Here is a 22,730-nt window from a genome sequence, read left to right as displayed (position 1 = left end):
GAAGACTTGTTCTTTTAGTTTGTGCTAATTCAAAATGTTTTAAGGTAATAAAATGCTAAAATAAAAAATAAAATGTTTTATAAGTAAATCTCACATATATTCTATTATAGAAAGATTCAAAGAACTTTCTAAGGGAAACTTATCATATGCTTCTTTGGTTTCCTACTGAAGGAAGGTGTGGGAATATTAATTGAGATAAAGAAATTACAATAATCAAATACAAATTGATTAAAACATGACCAATAAAACACAAATTTCAAGATTGTCAACAAAACAAAGTCGTAGAAGAGGAATTGGAAAGAGAAATGACTCATTTCATATTAGAAAACCCTTAATCACAATAATATGGAAATGTTTGGTAAAATTTAATATTTATTAGTTAATACTTTAAGTTGACTTTAAGTTAAATTATATTTAAATTATTAAATTAAAAATTATTATTTAATTATTACTTTAAATATAAAGATTGTTTAATAAAGTTAATTTAAAATTTATTCTATATTATCAAATTGACATATTTATCCTTATAAATTATAATTAGAGTAAAAAAGATCAAATAATAGTAAAAATCGTGAAATAGTAAAAAATATTATGAAAGTAATTAGAGTAAATGAGGGTAAAAACATAAAATGAAGATATGGACTTAAGAATAAATTAATTATTTTTACTTATTATTTAAATTTATTTTTGATTTTAAATCATATCATTAAATTATTTTATTAAACATATTTTATTTATTTAATAACTTAATTTAAATTATTGTCGTGATCAAGTATAAGACACATTGTGGGTGTGGGTTGTTTGATTTTCTTCAACTACAAGAAAAATTGGCCTAGTCAGACCTTATAAAACAAAGATACCACATGATATCGGTCCACTGTGGATGTCTCATCGTACCGGTACATTGTTGATGTGGACCCCTAATAACACACGTCACCACTGCCACGTGGAGTTCTTTCATGGTACAATAGATCCATCTATAGCCTCACCTCCCATCATGACCTTACTCCCATCACCGCCCCCACATTAAAGCTAGGATAGCTATCATTCAAATCCAAGATGCTTAGCATGATTGACAATTTTTTTTTTTTAAATATACCTTTTTTTTAATCATTTAATCTTATTGGACATTACATTACATGTTCCGTTATTGAAAGATTCAAAATAACTATTAAGGCCAAAAGAGCCATGAACCCTTCTTCAAGACATTGAAACTATACTAGGAGAAATTTATAATATGCTTTTTAATTTCGTTCCCTATTGAAGGAAGGTGTGGGAATATTGAGAACAAGAAATTACAATAACCAAATATAAATTATTTAAAACATGACTGAATAATTAGAACATTCTTTAATTAAGGAATATATAACCAAATAATTAAAGAAGCATAATCACTTTTGTTTTGATATTTTACATGTGGATGCATGAGGCTAAGGTTTCAAAACCATTGTGCAACCACCCTAATCATCATTAACATTTGAAGTATGGAGAGATAAATTATAATAAGACTCTTTGTAAATTAAGGAGTTGATTACAATAGGTTACTTGATCATAAGATAAGCATGCATATTATATGAAAAAAAATGTGCGTGGACTAATAATCAAACAAATTAAGTCAAATATTTACTTAGCGTTCAATATGTTAACTCACAACTTCCAATTATATAATATGGAACTTTATATATAGAGCCACATAAATTGTGGCCTTATTTTGAGTACAATAAGAGAAACACCTAGTACAAAGGTTTGCTTAGAAACCCTCCCACAATCCAACAAATCACCAAAGTACCACATATTATGCATCATATATAACATTATTTATAGGACAAGACGCAATTAAAACTTTCAAACTTTTCTCATACTTGTACACAAAATTACCATATCATATGTCTCTGGTGTCTATGCTTGGACAAGATGACCATCAACTTCCTCGCCAACAAGAACTAAAAATCCAAGCTCTTTAATTGGAGTAGGGATATCTTTATTTAATTTTTCATACTCTAAAGTCCAATGCACCCAAGTGGCATCACCCTTTGGAATTGTTTGAACTACAATTATAAAGCTTTTGTATTTCTTCAGGAGATCTCCTTCAATGAATTTATAAGTGATGGATTTGTTTTCCCCGTCTATAATTTCTACAATTTGTTTGGCCACATGATCATTCCCATCTTTGATTCCATGCAAAAAAAAAAAAAAAAAAAACCAATTAGAAAAAAGCATACTTTGTTAAAATTAATAGTTTTGGAAAAAAAATCATTTGATAACGAATTATGTTTTTTGATATATTATCAAACTAAGAGAACTCATACACTATATTTTATTCAAAAATATGTTGAGTAATTCAATAAATTGGAGTTGAAAAAAAGAAAGATATATATTTTTTTTACTTCAATAAGAAAATTAATAATGGAGTAAATATTTGTGAATTTGGTCAATGTACAACTAAAAACATCAAATTTAATTTTACTAAAGGCTTGTTCAGTAGTACTTTCGAAAAAAAATTGAAAATAGATTTTAAAAGTATATCTTAATTATTCTTACGATTTTTGTTTTTGACAAACTCAAATATGAATAATGTTTCTCTTGATCTTTTATTACTATTATTATTATTATTATGTTTATGAAAACACTTTATACTCATGTAATTAATTCTCAGAAAAATTTATAGAAAATATATGAAAAAATCTTTAAATTTATTCATGCTTTTAGAACAAATTTTAAAAATACTATTTTTTGAACAAAATTTGTCAATCAAGTTTTTAAAATTACAAAACTATTTTCTTTAATAACAAGAAACTATTCCAAAAAAAAACCCTAATCTATTTAACAATTCGATGATCTTTGTAGAAAAGCTAATCAAGGAACAAACAAATAAAGATAGTAAACGAAGGCAACCCATGGTACCAATCAATGGGCAAAGTGGTAATAATCTATAAGTATTTAATAATATTACACTTTCCTTTTTTATTTAATAAATAAATTAATTAAAATATATTAAAATATGAAGTTCTAAAAAAAATATAGATGTTCGAGGTGGATATACTATGAACTTAATATATAGAGATAAAGTTTAAGTACTGCGAATATAGAGGTGGGTGTGGGTTGGGAATTGGCTTACCGATATTATAGTTCCACTCGATAACATAGCCGGAAGTGCCCCATTCACCCTCATGCAGACTAACTTTCTGAATCTTTTCAGGACAGACATTAGAGATGTGGTGTGGTCTGCACGAGAACATTTCATGGAACTTATCAGCAGGAGCCACGATGAGAGTTTCAGCCTGAAGCTTACCTACTAGACCCATGTTTCCCTAATTCCTACTTTCTAGTGAGAATTCTCAGGAACCAAACTGAGAACCAAGGAAGTGGAAGAGGAGCTCAGGCAGTGGTGCAACAAAACACTTGCGACTTCTCCATTAAATAGAGGGGATGGGAGTGGGTATAGATCCTCTGTAGTGCCATCAGCTTTCTCCGGTTCATCAAGTCTCCATTCAAAGCATGCCACCTGTTAGAACAGAAGTTAATGTCATGTCACATCCTAGATGGATAATGCATTTGCCATGTGTCTATCATTATTGGCTTTGCAATAAAGCTTACCATCTTTTTCTAAATAAAAAAAAATCTAGAGTTCCTTCAAAAGTACTCGTTAAAGTAACGTGCCCCGCCACATAAACATCCATATCTTATATTTTCAGTTTTACTCATGTTAAAAATAATTTAGATATAATTTTTTTAGAAAAAAAGAAAAGTTTTATGTGAAACCCTTGTGCTGAACAAGGGAGATAAAGCACAAGGTCAGGTATTTTAGTCTTTAGTGATCGTGTTTGCACTAAATTTATATATCATGACTTTTTATTAGAGAAAATTATTTTCTTAAAAGATTTCCTTTAAAAAATCAATATCTACTTTCATTCAAAATGGTATTTATGATTTTACCTTTTTTTCATATCTAATGTCGAATATCACAAACATTTTTCATATATATATAACGTTTTTATTATTTTTTAGATTAAAAAGTTAAAAACATTATTTTTCCATAAATAAAAGAAAATTTTAATATATATATATATATATATATATATAAATAGTTGATAATTTGGAGACTTATAATAAAATTTAATATATGATATATGGAATAAGCGGGTTGCACATTAGAATGAATTTTGTGAAATACTTCTTCACCAAATGTAGACTTGATACTAAATCTGTAGTTGATTTTTTAATTAAATTTCTCTCACCGACTTGGAAATATAAGACAATTTTTAATTAAATTTCTGTTATGGAGTTGGAAATACTTTTTGAATTGTCCTGTCTTAAAATTGCTGTATTTGTTTCAAAATCCAATCTGACTTCCACTAGAAGACTTGATGGAACTTACCAGCCTTGAATCTTTCCAGCTTTCGGTAACAATTCTAATAAACCAAGAAGTAATGATGCAAGAAACACTTGGGCCTTCTATCATTATATGCAGAAGGGGAATGTGATGTGGGGACTCATCGCTTTCTTGCCAGACATGCATGCTTTCACAGGGAATTTACCAACTCTTCATAGCATCCTACCAGTCAAAACATTAACCACCGTTCTACTAACTTCACGTGCCACACCCGCATGCATGCATTATCTTTCTCTGCTATTATTAAATGGATAAAGGTAGCTGTCACCATCTTATAAATACATATGGACAAGCTTTTTCCACGTGTACAACGGGTCCCCTCTCAGAAAAATAAATGAAAAAGTGTAAATATAATAAATAGCATAAAATAAATGATCAATTACTGAGAGATTAAAGTAGCCCCCATGAATGACTAAGTGATGAACAACCATTGGTGAAAGCAATAATAAATGAAAAAGCGCTTAGAGTGAAATGATTAGATCTAGCAAAGGAACAGTTTGAGGTGCACTTTTCTAATGCTATTCATCGGTTCCTGCTTATTCAACAAAGAGTTTTCCGCTTTTAAATACAATCAAACGAGACAATTATCCTGTAGGGATATAAAATTAATAATAAGCCTAAGGTCTATCAAAGGTATAAAATTCAAATTAAAGGTTAATAAATATTTATAATTAAATTGAAGGATAAGATTTTCTCGTAATACCAAAAATATCTCGAGTACATGGAAATTGTATAAAATCAATTTATACTATATCACTATGTTGTATCATTTACAATGTATCTTCTTGTATTTTTTTTTTTTTTTTTTTTGAGATTTTAATTCTCTAGTGATTTATTTTTAAAAATAATGAAGATGAATAAATTAAACCCACTTGCAAAGTAAAATTTTGATTTAAAAAATTTATTTCAATATAAAAATTTAAATTATTGTTTAAAATATAATTTAAAATGAAAAAATAAAAAAATAAATGATTTCAACATTATTTTTTATTTCATATAATAACAATATATACTGTATGAAAATTCTAAAATTTATGTCAAAAATCTATATAAAAAAAGAGTTATTACTCTCTTTCAAATATATGAAAATTAAATTGTAAAAATATTATTATTAATATTAAATTTTAATGAAAGTTTTATTAATTACTTTCAACAACATTACTAAGATGTTGTATTATTAATAATAAAATAAAATAAACAAAAAAACAAAAAATAAATTTAAATTATAGAAAATATTTGTTTTTACTTAAAATTTAACTTATTCAATTATAAAATATAAAAATTAAATTAAATTAAAGATTAAAAATATATAACTAAAAGTCTATTAATATATCTATTGTGCTTTCATTTTTCAAAATTTTTTTTAATAAAAAGAGAAATGAAAAAAATATTAAAATATTTTTAGAAAAAAAAAATTAAAGAGTAAAATAAATGTGACACTTAGAAATCAAAAGGGGAGAGTAAAATATTAAGTAAAGAAAAAGGAAAAAAAAAATGTAAAAGTCAAAGAATTATAAAAATGAGGCCTACAAGCATATTCACTTTTATTGATTTCTTTTAAGGTTATTTTTGTTTTTTATACTTCATATCCTTACCATCAATAATGCTAAATATGTAAACGTGAGATCTATTATTTGCTTTAACTAGTCCTAAATCATAATTATTCCATTTAAATTTGTAAATCTCACTCGCATTCACTTATCATGAATTGATGTCAAAATTAGATTATAAAACAATTGTAATTAGTTTAATTGGTGACAAATAATAAATAACTAAAAAATAAATAAATAAGGAGAGAGATTAAAGTTGACCAATAAAAGAGATTACAATCAAGAAAATAGGGTAATAGTTTTGGTTACCGGGAATAAGACATAAAAAATATCATCTCCAATTTAGTGGTTAACAATCATGCAAAAAGTGACGACAAATGAAAAAGTACTTATAGTGAATGATTAAATCTAGCAAATGCAAACAGGATGAGCATAAATCAAGTCTTTCATATTAGAGTAAAATAATAATAATAATAATAAATTATTTATGCTTTGTGCTACATCTTTCTTAATGTTATTTGTTGAGCTCCATTTACTTGGCAAAGACTTTTCCATGCTTTCAAGTACAATCAAGCTTGTCATCACATTAGTTTTAATTTGTGAATTTTTAGTTTACATTCAATCATTATGAACCGATGTTTTTAGAGTTTGTGATCTGAATTCTATTTGATCTGATATAAAAAGTTCACAGTACAACATATATGATAAAATTATAATTATAATTTTTTTGGGGAGTTTATGATGACAGCAAAGGAATTAGACTGAATTTTACTATAATTATTCACAACTCTCCCATTTTATGTAAATTTTTTGATGTAATGAATTTTCCTCTTTTTTTTTTACTTGTAGTTTTTCTTGATAATTAAAAAATAATAATAATGAAAAAAAACAATAAGAGAGATTAAAGTTGACCAATAATACATATTAAGGTCAACAGAGTAGGTTAATAGTTTTAGTCACCATGATAAGATGTATCAACAATATCATCTCACATCAAGTGATGAGATGTGAGATGAACAACCATGTGTGAAAGTGATAATAAATGAAATTATGCTTAGAGTGAAATGATTAAATGCAACAAATACGGCCTAATCTTACTGTCTTGCATGGGTATTAAACACACGAACAATTATATTCAAATCTTTGTATTTTTAAAATTGTTTAAAAAGGTTGACCACATTTGCATTCAAGCTGGGCTTCAACTCTCACTCTCAACTATTTATTTTTACTTAGCCTACACACAAGCATAGGCCTACAGACTCTAGCCAAAAGGCCTATGGGTGGCACACTTCATGGGCAGAGCTAGACCACGATAGTTATATAGGTTTAGGTTGGGCTATGCCCCGATCGATGGGGGCAGGCTGAAGCCCAAATAGCCATGGCTTGTTGAGAGAGTATTGAACTGAGCCCAAATAGTCAGGTGTAATAAATCCTTGCTCTATGAACTGAGAAGGAGACATGTTTTCTTCTTATTTGATTGTAGTATACACATACCAAAAGGATGAAATAATTTATGATAAAATAGACATACACAATTAATACATTATATTGAAGGAAACCTTCTCTATAGTAGTACATTATATTGAGGATGCCACCAAAACTTATAGAATCAATTCCATCACAATCGGGTTATTATTTGAACGTTGGAGAGGGTTTGTTGGTCATTTCACTATCATAAATAAATAAAATAAATAAATTTTATTAATTTATCAAAATGCTTTCACAAATTAGTTCTTATATAAATATATGGAATAAAATGACAATGGAGCAAGATGGGAATTTGGAAAAACTTGCCCCCTAATGAAAAGGATTTAGGATAAAGATAAACGAGTTCAGTTAGGATTTAGAAAGTTTTTAAAAATCTGAGATGAGTTCGGGTATGAGTTTATCTCATCCCATCCCGTGATTATATATAATTTTAAATAAAAAACTATTTTAGTTGATTTTTTTTTTTCAACTTTTTAAACATAAGTAAGGTATTACTTTTTATAAAAATAAATTAGAAATATTAATAACATTTTTTATTTATAAATTATATTTATCTTTAATAAAATTTAAAACTTTAGAAATAAAAAAAATTAAAAAAATTAAAAATATAAACCAGGCAGGATAAGGGGGTATGAAAATTTCTTACACCCTATACACAACCCTATTCTGCCTCTGCCTTGTTTATTTTATTTTATTTTATTTATCTGTTATTTTTTGTGGAGATAAGAATATATATAAATAAATCGGATCAAGTTGGGATGGAAGTGAATACCGTGAACCCACCCAATTGTCATCCCTAATTGGGAGGGGTAAAATTGGTATGGGACGGGAGTTATGGGCGGACCATGGCCGGTACAATGAGCCACCACTCATGGCCCAGCACGAACCAATGGACAGTACTGGTCTAGCCGAACACTATCCACGAATAGAATTGTCGTGCCTGGGCTAGCCAGGCATGTCCCGAACAATGGTGGGTCGTGGGCAAGCTCGGCCTGCCTAGCCTAGCCTACTTGCCATGATTAGGTTTTTGATGTCCCATATGATATAGCTCCATGAGGCTTAGTGGCTGCAAAACTATCATTTGCCCATCTTACCTATTACCAAAAAAAAAATGAAGTGAACAAATACACAAACCAAACCAAGCTTCTCTCTCATTAAATAGTAAGCAAATAAACAACTTTCAATAATAAGATATTTCAAAAGACCTCAAACCTTTCCACACTCAAATAAAGGAATAAAACATGGTTGAGCTATTACTCATTCATCTCACACGACACACGATATTAATATTATTTATATGAGAAGTCGTTAAGTAGTACCAAACTATGTCGACATTTTATGTCTATACCTGAACAAGGTGGTCATCAATTTCTTCACTGAGATCAATTATAGATCCAAGCAATTTAACAGAAGTAGAGATTTTTTTGTTGAGTTTCTCATACTCGATAGTCCAACGCATTCAAGTGGCTTCACCTTTTGAAATAATTTGGACAATAGCCTTGAAGGATTTATATTCCTTCAAAATATCTCCTTCAATGACTTTAAAGGTAACCGTTTTATTTTCCTTGTCTATGGCTTCCACAATGTCCTTAGCAACATGATTTTTTCCATCTTTGGTTTCAAACAAAAATAATATAATTAGAAGAATTGTACTCAATTGAAATTAGTGTGTTTAGGAAAAGTGCTAGTCTTACACAAGTAGGTCAATTTTTAAACATACTATCAAATTGTAAAATTCAATGGTGATTATATTACTGCCCACCCCAAACAACCAAATTTAATGATTAAAACCTGAATACTTTATGATTGTGGCAAAATTATTTTTTGATTAAGGACAATTGAAAATGAAGAATAGTGACCCATGGTGTACGGGTGCACACATGTCGGCCCATGTGGTTGTACTGCTAACTATTTTTTAAATATCATATTGACTTCTCTGATAAAAATACACATGAATGTAAAAAAGAAGAATACGACATTTGTCTAAAAAACCTTTACATTAATACTCATGAAATTCAAATTAAGAGAGCACGTGAATGAATAGTTGGTAATGACTTATGTCACATGTCATAATTGAAAAAGGACAAAAATTTTAATAGACAAATCTTGAGGAAAATCTTGCCAAATCCAAGTCTAATAATGCCACTAGAGATTTTTGTTTTGGTTTATGGGTGAAGTCCAATTAAGATTGAGGCCCGTTGCCAAATTGAGCCTTCAATTCTAAATTGAGAGTTATCAAAAAGTAAAAAGTTAAAAACAATTGACATCTATCAAGAAACATTTTAGTGAAAATAATGATTACATTTGAACTTTAGAATTCGTGTTTTGTATTTAATCTCATTAGTTTATAGTTGAACCCATTTTTATATTTTAAGTTTATTCATATGTTTTATTTATTTATATCATCATCTAACAATCCAAATTTTCATTACTATTTTTGATAATTCAAATTGGATCTTCATTCTTATTTTTATATATATTTTTAAAATGACTATTTGAGAATTAAAAAAAAAAAAATTAGGTTTCTATTTGGTAATTGTTTTAGAGAATAATTTATTTGTTCTTCAAAAAAAAAAAAAAAAATAGGAAAACACATTTGATAATAAAAAACTGTTTTCTGTATTATAAAAATATTCTTGAGTTGTTTATTATTATTTTTACTTGTTTTTTAAGAATTATTTTAAAAAATAATTATACAAATATGTAGAATAAAATAAAACACTAAAAATAAAACACTAGAGGTAAAAACTATTTTTAAAACATATTTAAAAATATTTTAAGTTTTTAAATATATTTTTGTTTTACAAAACATCATATAATAATTTTTAAAAACTTTTTTAAAAAATAAAAACTGTTTTTTCAAAACTATTTTTAAAAAAAAAAATCACCAAACAAACCCTATCTATTACTTTTAGTTTTAAAAAATAATATTTATAAATTATTTTCATTTATGCTCATAATTTAAGAGATTATGTGTTAGGGTGGAAGCAATCACCTCCAACGCCAATTAAATGTTTAAAAAAGACCTTTCTTTTATCTTTCTAAGTGTGCAAAAATATTAAGCTAATGATGGAATTATTCTTCAAAAAATAATTTTTTGAATGTTTCTTCAATTATGTTCAAAAATGGTGAAAAAAAAATTGGCAATCTACAACCTATATATATATATATATATATATATATATATATATATATATATATATATAATCATATGTGTGATACTTCTTAAGTAAATCTTTAATTCATGTTAAACTATCAATTAATTTAGCCAAATAGGTAAAGGCTAATAATATAAATCAAATTTATTTTAGCTCTAATCATGCAATAAGAATTTTTTAAAAAAAATTAGTTATGATTTATTTATTTTTAATATTAAATGAGTATATAGTAAAATACAAAAAGAAATATGTTATATTCTAATTTAAATTATTGTATCATGAAAGTGGCATCTACAAAAGGGAAAAGATGATAGAATATGGAATGCTCAAGTATGAATATTAGATGATAGAATATGGAATGATCAAATATGAATATTAAGACACGAACTAGGTATAATAAATGAAATGCATAAAATTCAATAATAAAAATCCATTTTAATTAATATTTTTATAAATTAAGAGTAATCAATATTAATCTTTTTTATTATTTCTATTTTGTGTCATGTTATTGATTTTCTTAATAGTTATAAGATATACGGAGAAAAGAATTAAAGTGCGTTTGATAATTATTTTAGAAAATATTTATAATATTTTAAGCACTTGAATAATGAAAATTTTTAAATATTAAAAATTTATTATTACTTCCTAAAATCACTATTAAATGAGTTATTACCATTTTACCATTGTTATCATTTTACAGGATATATGAAAGTAGGATGTGGAATCTTTGCTACAAAAATACGGATTATATGCTGTGAATATGCGTTTATGAATCACTTGTCCAAATAAAAACATATTATAAAAAGAGCAGATTATTTCATTATGTAAAGCATTTTTGCAAAAATATACATAATGTTGAGTGGATAGAGGTGGTGTGAAGTGAGAGTTGGCTTACCAATAACGTAGCTCCACTCGATGACAGAGCCGACATTGCCCCAGTCACCCTCGTGCAGGTCAACTTTCTGAACCTTACCAGGGGAGACACTGGAGATGTGGTGAGGCCTGCCTCCCCAAACCTCATGAAACTTATCAGCAGGAGCCAGGATCAGAATTTCAGCCTCAAGCTTACCTACTAGACCCATGTCTCTCTAATTCCTACTTTCTAGTGACAATTCTCAGGAAACAAACTGAGAACCAAGGAAGTGGAAGGCCTCGCTTAGGCGGTGGTGCAGCAAACACTTGGGACTTCACCATTAAATACAGGGGGGATGGGAGTGGGTATTGATCCTCTGTGGTGCCATCAGCTTTCTCCACTTCATCAAGTCTCCATTTAAAGCATCCCCCACCTGTTAGAACAAAAGTTAATGTCCTGTCACATCCTTATTGGATGATGCATTGCCATGTGTCTATCATTATTGCCTTTGCAATAAAGGTTTCCCCATCTTTTATTTTTTTTTTTAAAAAACTCTAGTTTTCCTTGAAAAGTACTCGTTAATGCATTGCCATGGATAATGTCATGTCACATGTTCCATATTATATATTTTCATTTTTACTCATGACATTTTGTTAGAGAAAAATTATTCTCTCATCCGATATTAAAATTTTACACCTTTAAAATATGTTTATAAGATTTAAAAAAATTTATATTTATATAATATTAAAAATAAATTATCTGATATTAGACATTATAAACACTTTTTATATGAACACGATATTTTTATCGTGTCTCATAAGAATAAAAAATGTTATTTATTTAATAAAAAAATTAAATATATAATAAATAAAGCATGTTCATACCACGAGATTGAAGCATTACACCTCTTACGAGATCTATACTTGTAGTGAAAGGATTTTAGATCACATAACTCTAATATATATATATATATATATATATATATATATATATATATATAAAGAGGGTGAGGTATAAATGATATAAATAGTGTATAATTTGGGGACTGATAAAATTTAATATATGATATATGGCATATGGACAAGCTTTTTCCCCGGGTACAACCGGTCTCCTCTGAGTAAAGTAAATGAAAAAGTGTAAATATAATAAATAGCATAAAATAAATGATCAATTAAGGACAGATTAAAGTCAACAGAGTGATCAATAATTTTGGCCACCATGCATGAATAAGGCGTGTCAATAATATCATCTCTTATTAAGTGATGAGCAACTATTCGTGAAAGCAACAGTAAATGAAAAAGCGCTTAGAGTGAAATGACTAGATGTAGCTAATGCAAGTATAATGAGCATAAATCAGGCCCTTCATCTTTGAAAAGAAAATAAAAGAAAAACCAAATAATGAACACTTATATGCTTTGAGATACACTTTTCTAATGCTATTCATTGGGTTTCACTCATTCGAGTGAGAGGTTTCTGTGCTCTCAAATACCATGGGCGTAGGGTGTAAAATGCTAGGATTGAGTTTTATGGGCCACCATGACTAAGGCTTAGCACATTCGAAGGAACGCCGGAGACCCAAATCCTTGGCCCCTCAATCAAAATGACATGAAAATTATATAAAATCAATTTATATTATGTGATTATATTGTATCATTTACTATGCACGGTGTTTGTTATTTTTTTTTTCTTTAGATTTTTAGTTCTCTAGTGATTTATTTTTTTAAATGATGGAGATAAATAAATTAAACTCACTTGCAAAGTAAAATATTGATTCGAAAAGTTTATTTCAATATATAACATCAAATTATTTTTCAAAATACAATTAAAAATAAAAATATTAAAAATATTTTTTAAATGATTTCAACATGATTTTTTATTTCATATAATAACAATATATATCGTATGAAAATTCTAAAATATATGCAAAAAATCTATAAAGAAAAAAAGTTATTTATCTATTTCAAATATATGAAAATTACATTTTAAAAATGTTATTATTAATATTAAATTTTAATAAAAGTTTAATTAATTATTTCAAGAACATTACTAAGATGTTATATTATTAATAATAAAATAAAATAAGAAAAACAATAAAATAAAAAATAAATTTAAATTATAGAAAATATTTATTTTTACTTAAAAATTAACTTATTCAATTATAAAATATAAAAATTAAATTAAATTAAAAAAATAAAAAAAAATAAAAAATATAACTAAAAGTCTACTAATATATCTATTGTGCTTTCCTTTTTTAAAATTTTTATTAATAAAAAGAGAAATAAAAAATATTAAAATAATTTTAGAAAAAAATGAAATAAATAAAATAAATATGACATTTAGAAATCAAAAGGGGAGAGTAAAAGAGTAAGTAAAGAAAAGGGGAAATAATATATAAAAGTCAAATAATTATAAGGATGAGACCTATAAGCATATTCACTTTTCTTGATTTCCTTCAAAATTATTTTTGTTTTTCATATTTCATGTCCTTAACATCAATTATGTTAAATATATGGACGTTAGATTCATTATCTGCTTTAACTAGCTCTAAAGCATAATTGTTTCATTTAAATTTGTGAATCTTTGGCTCACATTCATTTGTCATGAATTGATGTCAAAATTATATTATAAAACAATTGTAATTCATTTTATTGGTGAGAAATGATAAATAACTATAAAACAAATAAACAAAGAAAGATTAAAGTGGACCAATAAGAGAGATTAAAGTCAAGAGAATAGGGTAATAATTTTGGTTAACATGTATAAGACATATAAAAAACATCATCTATTAAAGTTGACCAATAAGAGAGATTAAAGTCAAGAGAATGGAGTAACAATTTTGGTTTACATGAATAACACTTATCAAAAACATCATCTCAAATTTAGTGCGCAACAACTATGCTTGAAAGCGACAACAAATAAAAAAGCACTTATAGTGAAATGATTAAATTTAGCAAATGCACGTATGATGAGCATAATTCAAGTCTTTCATCTTAGGGTTAAAAAAAAACCCAAAATAATGAATTATTTATGCTTTGAGCTACATCTTTCTTAATGTTATTCTTGGGCTCCATTTACTTGACAAAGAGTTTTCCATGCTTTCAAATACAACCAAGCTTATCATCACATTAGTTTTAATTTGTGAATCTCTAGCTCACATTCAATCATCATAAATTGATGTTTTTAGAGTTTGGTGATCCGAATTTTATTTGGTTTGACCTGAAAAGTTTATGGTGCAACATATATAGTGAAAGTATAATTATGAGAATATTTTGACAGTCTAAGATGGTAGTAGAGGGGTCGAACTAATTTTTTTTGTAATTATTCGCAACTCTCCCATTTTGTATCAATCTTTTGATGTAATGAGTTATTTCTTCTCTACTTTATTGTTTTTCTCGTCTAGGGTTTTATACATAATTTTATGTATTCTTATTCTATTTTCTTTGTTGCCTATTCTCATTATTGCATAACAAATGTCAAAATTAGGTAATGAAATTACCGTTATTTGTTTAATTGATGACAAATGATAAATAAAAAAGAAAAAAAAAAAGAGAGATTAAAGGTGACCAATAGGATATATTAAGGTCAATAGAGTATAGGTTAGTTTTAGTCACCATGATAAGATATATCAACAATATCATCTCACATCAAGTGATGAACAACCATGTGTGAAAGTGATAATAAATGAAATCATACTTGGAGTGAAGTGATTATGTAACGACTCACACCTAACCATGTAGATATTATTCGCTTTGGGCCCAAGAGGACCCTCACGTCTTTAAAACGCGTCTACTTGGTTAAGAGGAGCCTCTACATATATAGCGCCATGAACATTCTCTCATATCCGATGTGAGACATCATAAACACCCCCCCTATGCAGACACAATGCCCTCATTGTGTCCTATGGGATTGCGGGGCCAAACAGACAAACACCCCTTACGGGACCAAATAAACCCCCACACCGAGGTCGAGGATCGGCTCTGATACCATTTGTAATAACCCACACCCAACCATGTAGATATTGTCTGCTTTAGGCCTAAGGGGTCCCTCACGTCTTTAAAATGCATCTACTTGGTTAAAAGGAATCTCTATATATATAACATCAGGAACATTCACTCCTATCCGATGTGGGACATTACAAATTGTAACGACCCACACCCAACCATGTAGATATTGTTCGCTTTGGGCTTAAGGGAGCCTTCATGTCTTTAAAATGCGTCTACTTGGTTAAGATGAGCCTCTACATAGCGCTAGGAACATTCTTCCCTATCCAATGTAGGATATCACAAACCCCCCTCCCCCCCATGCAGACACAATGTCCTCGTTGTGTCCCATGGGATTGCGGGGCCAAACATACAAACATCCCTTATAAGACCAAACAAACCCCCACACCAGGGTCACAGATCGGCTCTGATACTATTTGTAACAACCCATACCCAATCATATAGATATTGTCTGCTTTAAGCCCAAGGGAGCTCTCACATCTTTAAAATGCGTCTACTTAGTTAAGAGGAACCTCTACATATATAGCGGTAGGAACATTCTCCCCTATCTGTTGTGGAACATCACGGATTAAATATAACAAATGCAACATATTCTTACTATCTTACATAGGTATTAAACACATGAACAATTATATTCAAATCTATGTATTTTTAAAATTGTTTAAAAATTAAACACACGAACAATTATATTCAAATTTATGTATTTTTAAAATTGTTTAAAAAGGTTGACCACATTTGCATTCAAGCTGGGCTTCAACTCTCACTATCAACTATTTATTTTTACTTAGCCTACACACAAGCATAGGCCTACAGACTCTAGCCAAAAGGCCTATGGGTGGCACACTTCATGGGCAGAGACCACGATAGTTATAGGTTTAGGTTGGTCTATGCCCTGATCGATGGGGGCAGGCTGTGAAGCCCAAATAGCCATGGCTTGTTGAGAGAGTATTGAGCTGAAGCCCAAACAGTCAGGTGTTATAAATCCTTGGTCTATGAACTGAGGAGGTGACATATGTTTTCTTCTTATTTGACTGTAATATACACATATCAAAGGGATTAAATAATTTATGATAAAATAGACATACACAATTAATACATTATATTGAAGGAAACCTTTTCTATAGTAATACATTGTTTGAGGATGCAACCAAAACTTATAGAATCAATTTTATCTCTAGCAATCCAAAGGAAAAATCCCAATTTAGTTTGAATTAACAAATCTAACCAATAATGAAATCCTCCATAAAAATAAAAATAAAAAAATCTAACCTTTAATCAAAATTGGGACATCTACAAGGCCACAAAGAAAATCAAGACTTTACAGCCAAAAAAAAAAAAACTGAAAATTTTCTTAAGCGAGAAGGAGACATCTAATTGATAAATACCAGTATCTATTGCTAAACATTCAAACTTTGCAATCTTAAGAAGTTAGCAAAAACGACAACTGGAATATAAGATGAAGAAACAACAGACTTAGGAAGAGTGAGAAATGACAGCAAACAAATCTTGGGAAGAGTTAGACCTATGGAAGTAGGAGGAGGATTTGACTAATGTCTGAAACCCAAATAGACATAGCATGTTGAAAGAGTATAAAGTTGAAGCCTAAATGGGGCAGGGACCTGGATCTAGACTTGTAGGTAGCCTAATTCATAGTTTGGACCGAAGTACTTACAGGGTCAACTTGGGCTATGGCCCAATAGGGCAAGCTGAACCCCAAATGAGCAGGGACCTTGGGCGTTGCTAAACATGAATCTATTACTTAAATTATAGAGTACCAGAACAAAAACAAAGTGCATTACCCCTAATTTTGTCGAAAGCCTATTTTTATATTGATTTTCGGCCCAATTTATCCGTGAATTTCAACTTCTATTGCATATAAATTTTGGCCTACTCATACACTTTGAATCCTAGCCCTTTTATTTTATTGATATTTATTTAGTTTCTTTTCTTTTTTTCTTTTCTTGTTTTTTCTTCTCCATACGCACCCTCACTACCAAACCCACCCCTTTTCCTCTTTATTTCCTTTTTCTTTTTCTTCTTCCTCTACCTCTTTTTCTCTTTTTTTTGTTTCATTTCTTTTTTCTCCTCTCACCACTAGCTACTCCCTTCCCTTAGCCATCAACCATTGTCATTGCTATCATAAACCATCCGCTTGGCCCTCTTTCTCTCTCTCTCTCTCTCTTTCACCCCAATACAACCCTAGAAGAAGAAAACAAGTTGATAGAACTTTATTTCTAAAAATTCTAAAAAAGAAAATATTTTAGTTAGATGATTTTCCCTTTTACTTACAATATCTATCATATAAGAAAAATAAATCATTTTATGCTCATGATCTCGGTAATCCTAACCTTATTTATCTTCATAAATGAAACATTTTAAATGAGGATGGTCAATCGATTCTCAAATTCTTTCCTTAATTTATTTTGAAAGGTATATAACATTCTCCTCCCCTTAAAATAACCTTGTCCTCAAAGTTTGAAGTGAGGAAAGTGGCAATTGAGTGATTCACAATCTTTCCATATGGCATCCCTTATAAAAGAATTGGACTAGTGAACCAAGACTTGAGTCTTGGGGCAGTTGTCATGTTTAACAATAAAATGATCTAGAATTGCAAATGGTTCAAATTAGACTTATCCATTGTCATTAACTATTAGCAATTGGGGTTCTACAACTAATTTTTGACCAATCTTCTTTTTTAGGCAAAAAAACATAAAAAAAAATAAGGTGCATTTTATAGAAGGTAATGTCAAATGATAAGTAATGGATCCAACGTGAGTGAGAGCTTGAAAATGATTGTAAAATTAAGGAGAAAACTTCTTGTTTTTGTGGAGTGTAATAAAAGATTGTCAATATGGTTGATGACAAAGATACAATATATTCCCCACCTAAAAGGATCTCTCAAAACGATGTAACTTATTACTTTATATGGTGTTGAGTCTTTTCTAAATTACCTTTCAACATCCTAGATTTATTGCAAATAAGTTAATAATGAGTAATTAAATTATTTCATTATGAAACATTTTAGAGATTAAAGAATTATAACCGGAAACAAAATTATTTGATCTTGAAAAAAAACTGCACAATGAAAACCTCAAATGATGGGAGAAAAAATGATTTTACATGTAGAAATTTGTTTGTGTACATGCTAACAATCATTTCATCCCTAAATAGTGACTAGAGAAATAAAAAGTTACTTATAATATCAAGTATAACAAAATCTTAATCTTATTATATTACAAATATTTTGAAATATTTTTTTTGGAAACAATTTGCATTACACTTCAATATTTAAAAACTATATATTTATTATTAAAATAAAAAACAATAACAAGTTACATGATTATTTACTAATTTTTCATAAATATAGCCTGAAGAATTGTTCTTTTAGTTTGTGCTAATTCAAAATATTTTAAGGTAATAAAATGCTAAAATAAAAAATAAAATGTATGATAATATTAAATTTCCAACCTGAAGCAAAGATTTAATTTTCCTTGGTGATGTATTTCTAAATGTAAAATTTTTCTTCTAAATTTAGTCAACAACTGAATCAAATCAGAATTTTTTTTTTGAAAAAATATTTTTTGTCTAAAATTTACTCAACAATTAATCAAATCAAAACTAATCTTGTTAGAGCCAATGGGACCTAATACTCTTTTCATTGGGAGATCCATCGTAACACTTTGGGTGTGATTGTGTATGGAATCACGCTAAAGAAAAACTCATTGTGAAATGTATATTTTTATTATTGATACAAATTAAGGTAAATAATGATAAAAAAATAAAATAAAGATTTAGAGTTAAGAATAAATTAATTATTTTTATTTATTATTTAAAATTATTTTTTACTTTAATTTATACTATAAAGTTATTTCATTAGATATATTTAATTTATTTAATAATTTAAATGAAATTATTAAATCACTTTAAGTTAGGAAAGATATGATTTACACCTTTTTGTAAGAACTATTTTATTGCATGAGCGATGATCAAGGCACCTTGTGGGTGTGGCTTCTGTATTATCTTAAGTTTACTTGTTGACTGGTTTATTTGATTTTCCTCAACTACAAGCAAAATTGCCCAGTCAGACCTTATGAAACATAGATACCGCATTATGTCGGTCCACTGAGGATGTCTCATCCTACCAGTACATTGCTGATGTGGACCCCAAATAACACACATCACCATTGCCATGTGGAGTTCTTCTGGTATAATAGATCCATCTAACATCACCCCCCATCATGACCTTTCTCCATCCATCACTGCCCCATATTAAAAATAGGGGAGCTACCATTTCAAATCCAAGACGCACAGCATGGTTGACATTTTCTCTTAAAATATACATTTTATTTATTTATTTATTTTATCATCTAATCTTATTGGACATTACATTACATGTTCCATTATTGAAGGATTCAAAATAACTGTTAAGGCCAAAAGAGCCATGAACCCTCCTTCAGGACATTGAAACTATACTAGGAGAAATTTATAGTACGCTTCTTAATTTCGTTCTCTACTGAAGTAAGGCGTGGGAATATTGAGAACAAGAAATTACAATAACCAAATATAGATTATTTAAAAGATGACTGAATAATTAGAACATTCTTTAATTAAGGAATATATAACCAAATAATTATAGAAAGTGTAATTACTTTTGTTTTGATATTTTACATGTGGATGCATGAGGCTAAGGTTTCAAAATCATTGTGCACACATCCTAATCATCATTAAAATTTGAAGTATTGAGAGTGATATATCTTTTCTGACATCAATAAATTATAATAAAAGACTTTATAAATTAAAGAGGAGATGATTTCAATAAATTTCTTGATCATAAAATAAGCATGCATATATTATAAGAAAATAAACATGTATGGACGAATAACCAAATAACAAACTAAGTCAAATATTCACTTACCATTCAATAACATACAAATTGACAACTTCCAACTACAATATGGATCTTTATATACAGAGCCATATAAATTGTTTCCTTATTTTGGGTACAATAAGAGAAACACCTAATACAAAGGTTTGCTTAGAAACCCTCCCACAATCCAACAACTCACCAAAGCATACTTGAGCCTTATATGGCTCAATGTTCCCACATATTATGCATCATATATGACATTAGTCATAGGACAAGAGGCAATTAAAACTTTCAAACTTGTCTCATACTCATACATAATATTACCATATCATATGCCTCTGACGTCTATGCTTGGACAAGATGGTCATCGATGTCCTTGCTAACATGAACTACAAATCCAAGCACTTTAATTGGAGCAGGGACATCTTTATTTAATTTCTCATACTCTAAAGTCCAATGCACGAAAGTGGCATCACCCTTTGGAATTGCTTGAACAATGATCCTAAAGCTTTTGTATTCCTTCATGAGATCTCCTTCAATGACTTTAAAAGTGACAGATTTGTTTTCCTCGTCTATTGCTTCTACAATCTCTTTGGCTACATGATCATTCCCATCTTTGATTCCATGCAAAAAAAAAAAAAAAAAAAAAAAAAGACTTCATTAAAATTAATAGATTCGGAAAAAAAAAAAAAATCATTTGGTAATGAATTATGTTCTTCAATATATTATCAAACTAAGAGAACTCATACACTATATTAATAAATTAGAGTTGAAAAAAGAGGATACTCTCTCATCATTTTACATCAATAAAAAAATAATAATAGAGTAAATATTTATGAATTTGATCGATGTTGAACTAAAAACTTCAAATTTAATTTTACTAAGGGCTTATTTGGTAATATTTTAGAAAAATTTTGAGAATAGATTTCAAAAGTATATCTTAATTCTTTTTAAGATTTTTTTTTTTGACAAACTCAAATATGAATAACGGTTCTCTTGATCTATTTTTTTTTATATTTTTTTTATTATGTTTATGAAAACACTTTATACTCATGTAATTAATTATCAGAAAACTTTATAGAAAATCTATGAAAAAATCCTTAAATTTATTCATGCTTTTAGAACAAATTTTCAAAATACTATTTTTTAAACAAAATTTGTCAATCAAGTTTTTAACATCACAAAACTATTTTCTTTAATAACAAAAAACTATTCCAAAAAAAAAAACCTAATCTATTTAACAATTCAATGATGATAAAGTGATGGACAAAATCTTTGTAGAAAAGCTAATCAAGGGAACAAAAAAAAAAAACAAAGATAGTAAACGAAGGCAACCCATGGTACTGATCAATGGGCAAAGCGGTAATAATTAATCTACAAATATTTAATAATATTACACTTTCCTTTTTTATTTAATAAATAATAAAATTAAAATAGATTAAAATATGAAGTTCTAAAAGAATATAGATGTTTGAGGTAGGTATACTATGAACTTAACAGATAGAGTTGAAGGTTAAGTACAGTGAATATAGAGGTGGGTGTGGGTTGGGAATTGGCCGGCTTACCGATATTATAGTGCCACTGAATGACAGAGCCGGAAGTGCCCCATTCACCCTCATGCAGATGAACTTTCTGAATCTTTGCAGGACAGACATTAGAGATGTGGTGTGGTCTGCACCAGAAAATTTCATGGAACTTATCAGCAGAAGCCATGATGAGAGTTTCAGCCTGAAGCTTACCGATCAGACCCATGTTTTCTCCTTTGCTACTACTACAAAGAATTCCCAGGAACCAGACTGAGATAGAAACAAGGAAATATGGACGAAGAGCTCAAGGCAGCGTTGTGAGAAAAAATACACTCCGCCTTGCACCCTTAAATGCAAGGGGCGGGTGTGGGCATACCGCATGGGCCCCCTATACGCGCGCATCAGGTTCTCAAGTCTCCATTCACAGCATGCCACGTGTGAGGATCCAAGCTGTGTCCACGTCCCATCTCCATAAGCATTTATTACCATTAAAAAGGTGATAAGTGAGAACCAGATGACGTACGGTGTTCTTCAATAATTGATAATTCAGTCGTTCGACTCATTCCGTTTACGGCACGCTCTTTCCGTCCAAAAATATACATACGGCTAATTTCATTCTACTATTAAATATATTTGATCTTTATATATTTAAAATTTTATCAAATACTTTCATCATTTTTCTTATTTTTATTTTCATTTATCTCTTTTTTTACTCAAAAAATATATGGTGAAATTCAAAACCTATAAGAATTAAATATATTTAAGTAAAACTTTAAAGAAGACAAATAAAATTAACCCTTATATTAAAATATTATTTTTAAATTATTAAAAAATATTAATGTTTGAAATTGTAAGTATATGACCTTTAATGGATTAAAATACCTCATATTTATT

At 28.6% G+C, this 22,730-nt stretch overlaps 1 protein-coding gene and 1 pseudogene across 1 annotated transcript; both read right to left on the bottom strand.

Annotated features, from left to right (window-relative positions):
- Positions 1-1,633: 1,633 nt before the first annotated feature.
- On the bottom strand, positions 1,634-3,386 carry LOC117922055 (MLP-like protein 34). The gene is made up of 2 exons (XM_034840051.1): positions 3,119-3,386; positions 1,634-2,168 (listed from the first exon to the last, which is right to left on the bottom strand). Exons 1-2 carry the CDS (start codon positions 3,303-3,305, stop codon positions 1,900-1,902), a joined length of 456 nt encoding a protein of 151 aa, XP_034695942.1. The 5' UTR covers positions 3,306-3,386; the 3' UTR covers positions 1,634-1,899.
- A 5,372-nt stretch (positions 3,387-8,758) lies between these two features.
- On the bottom strand, positions 8,759-22,187 carry LOC117914830 (annotated as a pseudogene).
- Positions 22,188-22,730: the final 543 nt, after the last annotated feature.

The sequence above is a fragment of the Vitis riparia genome, chromosome 1 (assembly GCF_004353265.1).
Source record: "Vitis riparia cultivar Riparia Gloire de Montpellier isolate 1030 chromosome 1, EGFV_Vit.rip_1.0, whole genome shotgun sequence".
NCBI classification, from domain to species: Eukaryota; Viridiplantae; Streptophyta; class Magnoliopsida; order Vitales; family Vitaceae; genus Vitis; species Vitis riparia.
This window is presented reverse-complemented; position numbering and strand designations above follow the sequence as displayed.

Bases quoted from the DNA above. Each gene is read 5' to 3' on its own strand.
- LOC117922055 (XM_034840051.1), bottom strand. From the start codon at position 3,305: ATGGGTCTAGTAGGTAAGCTTCAGGCTGAAACTCTCATCGTGGCTCCT. The intron at 2,169-3,118 runs GTAAGCCAATTC...ATGGAATCAAAG, and splicing joins CGAGTGGAACTATAATATCG to ATGGGAATGATCATGTGGCC.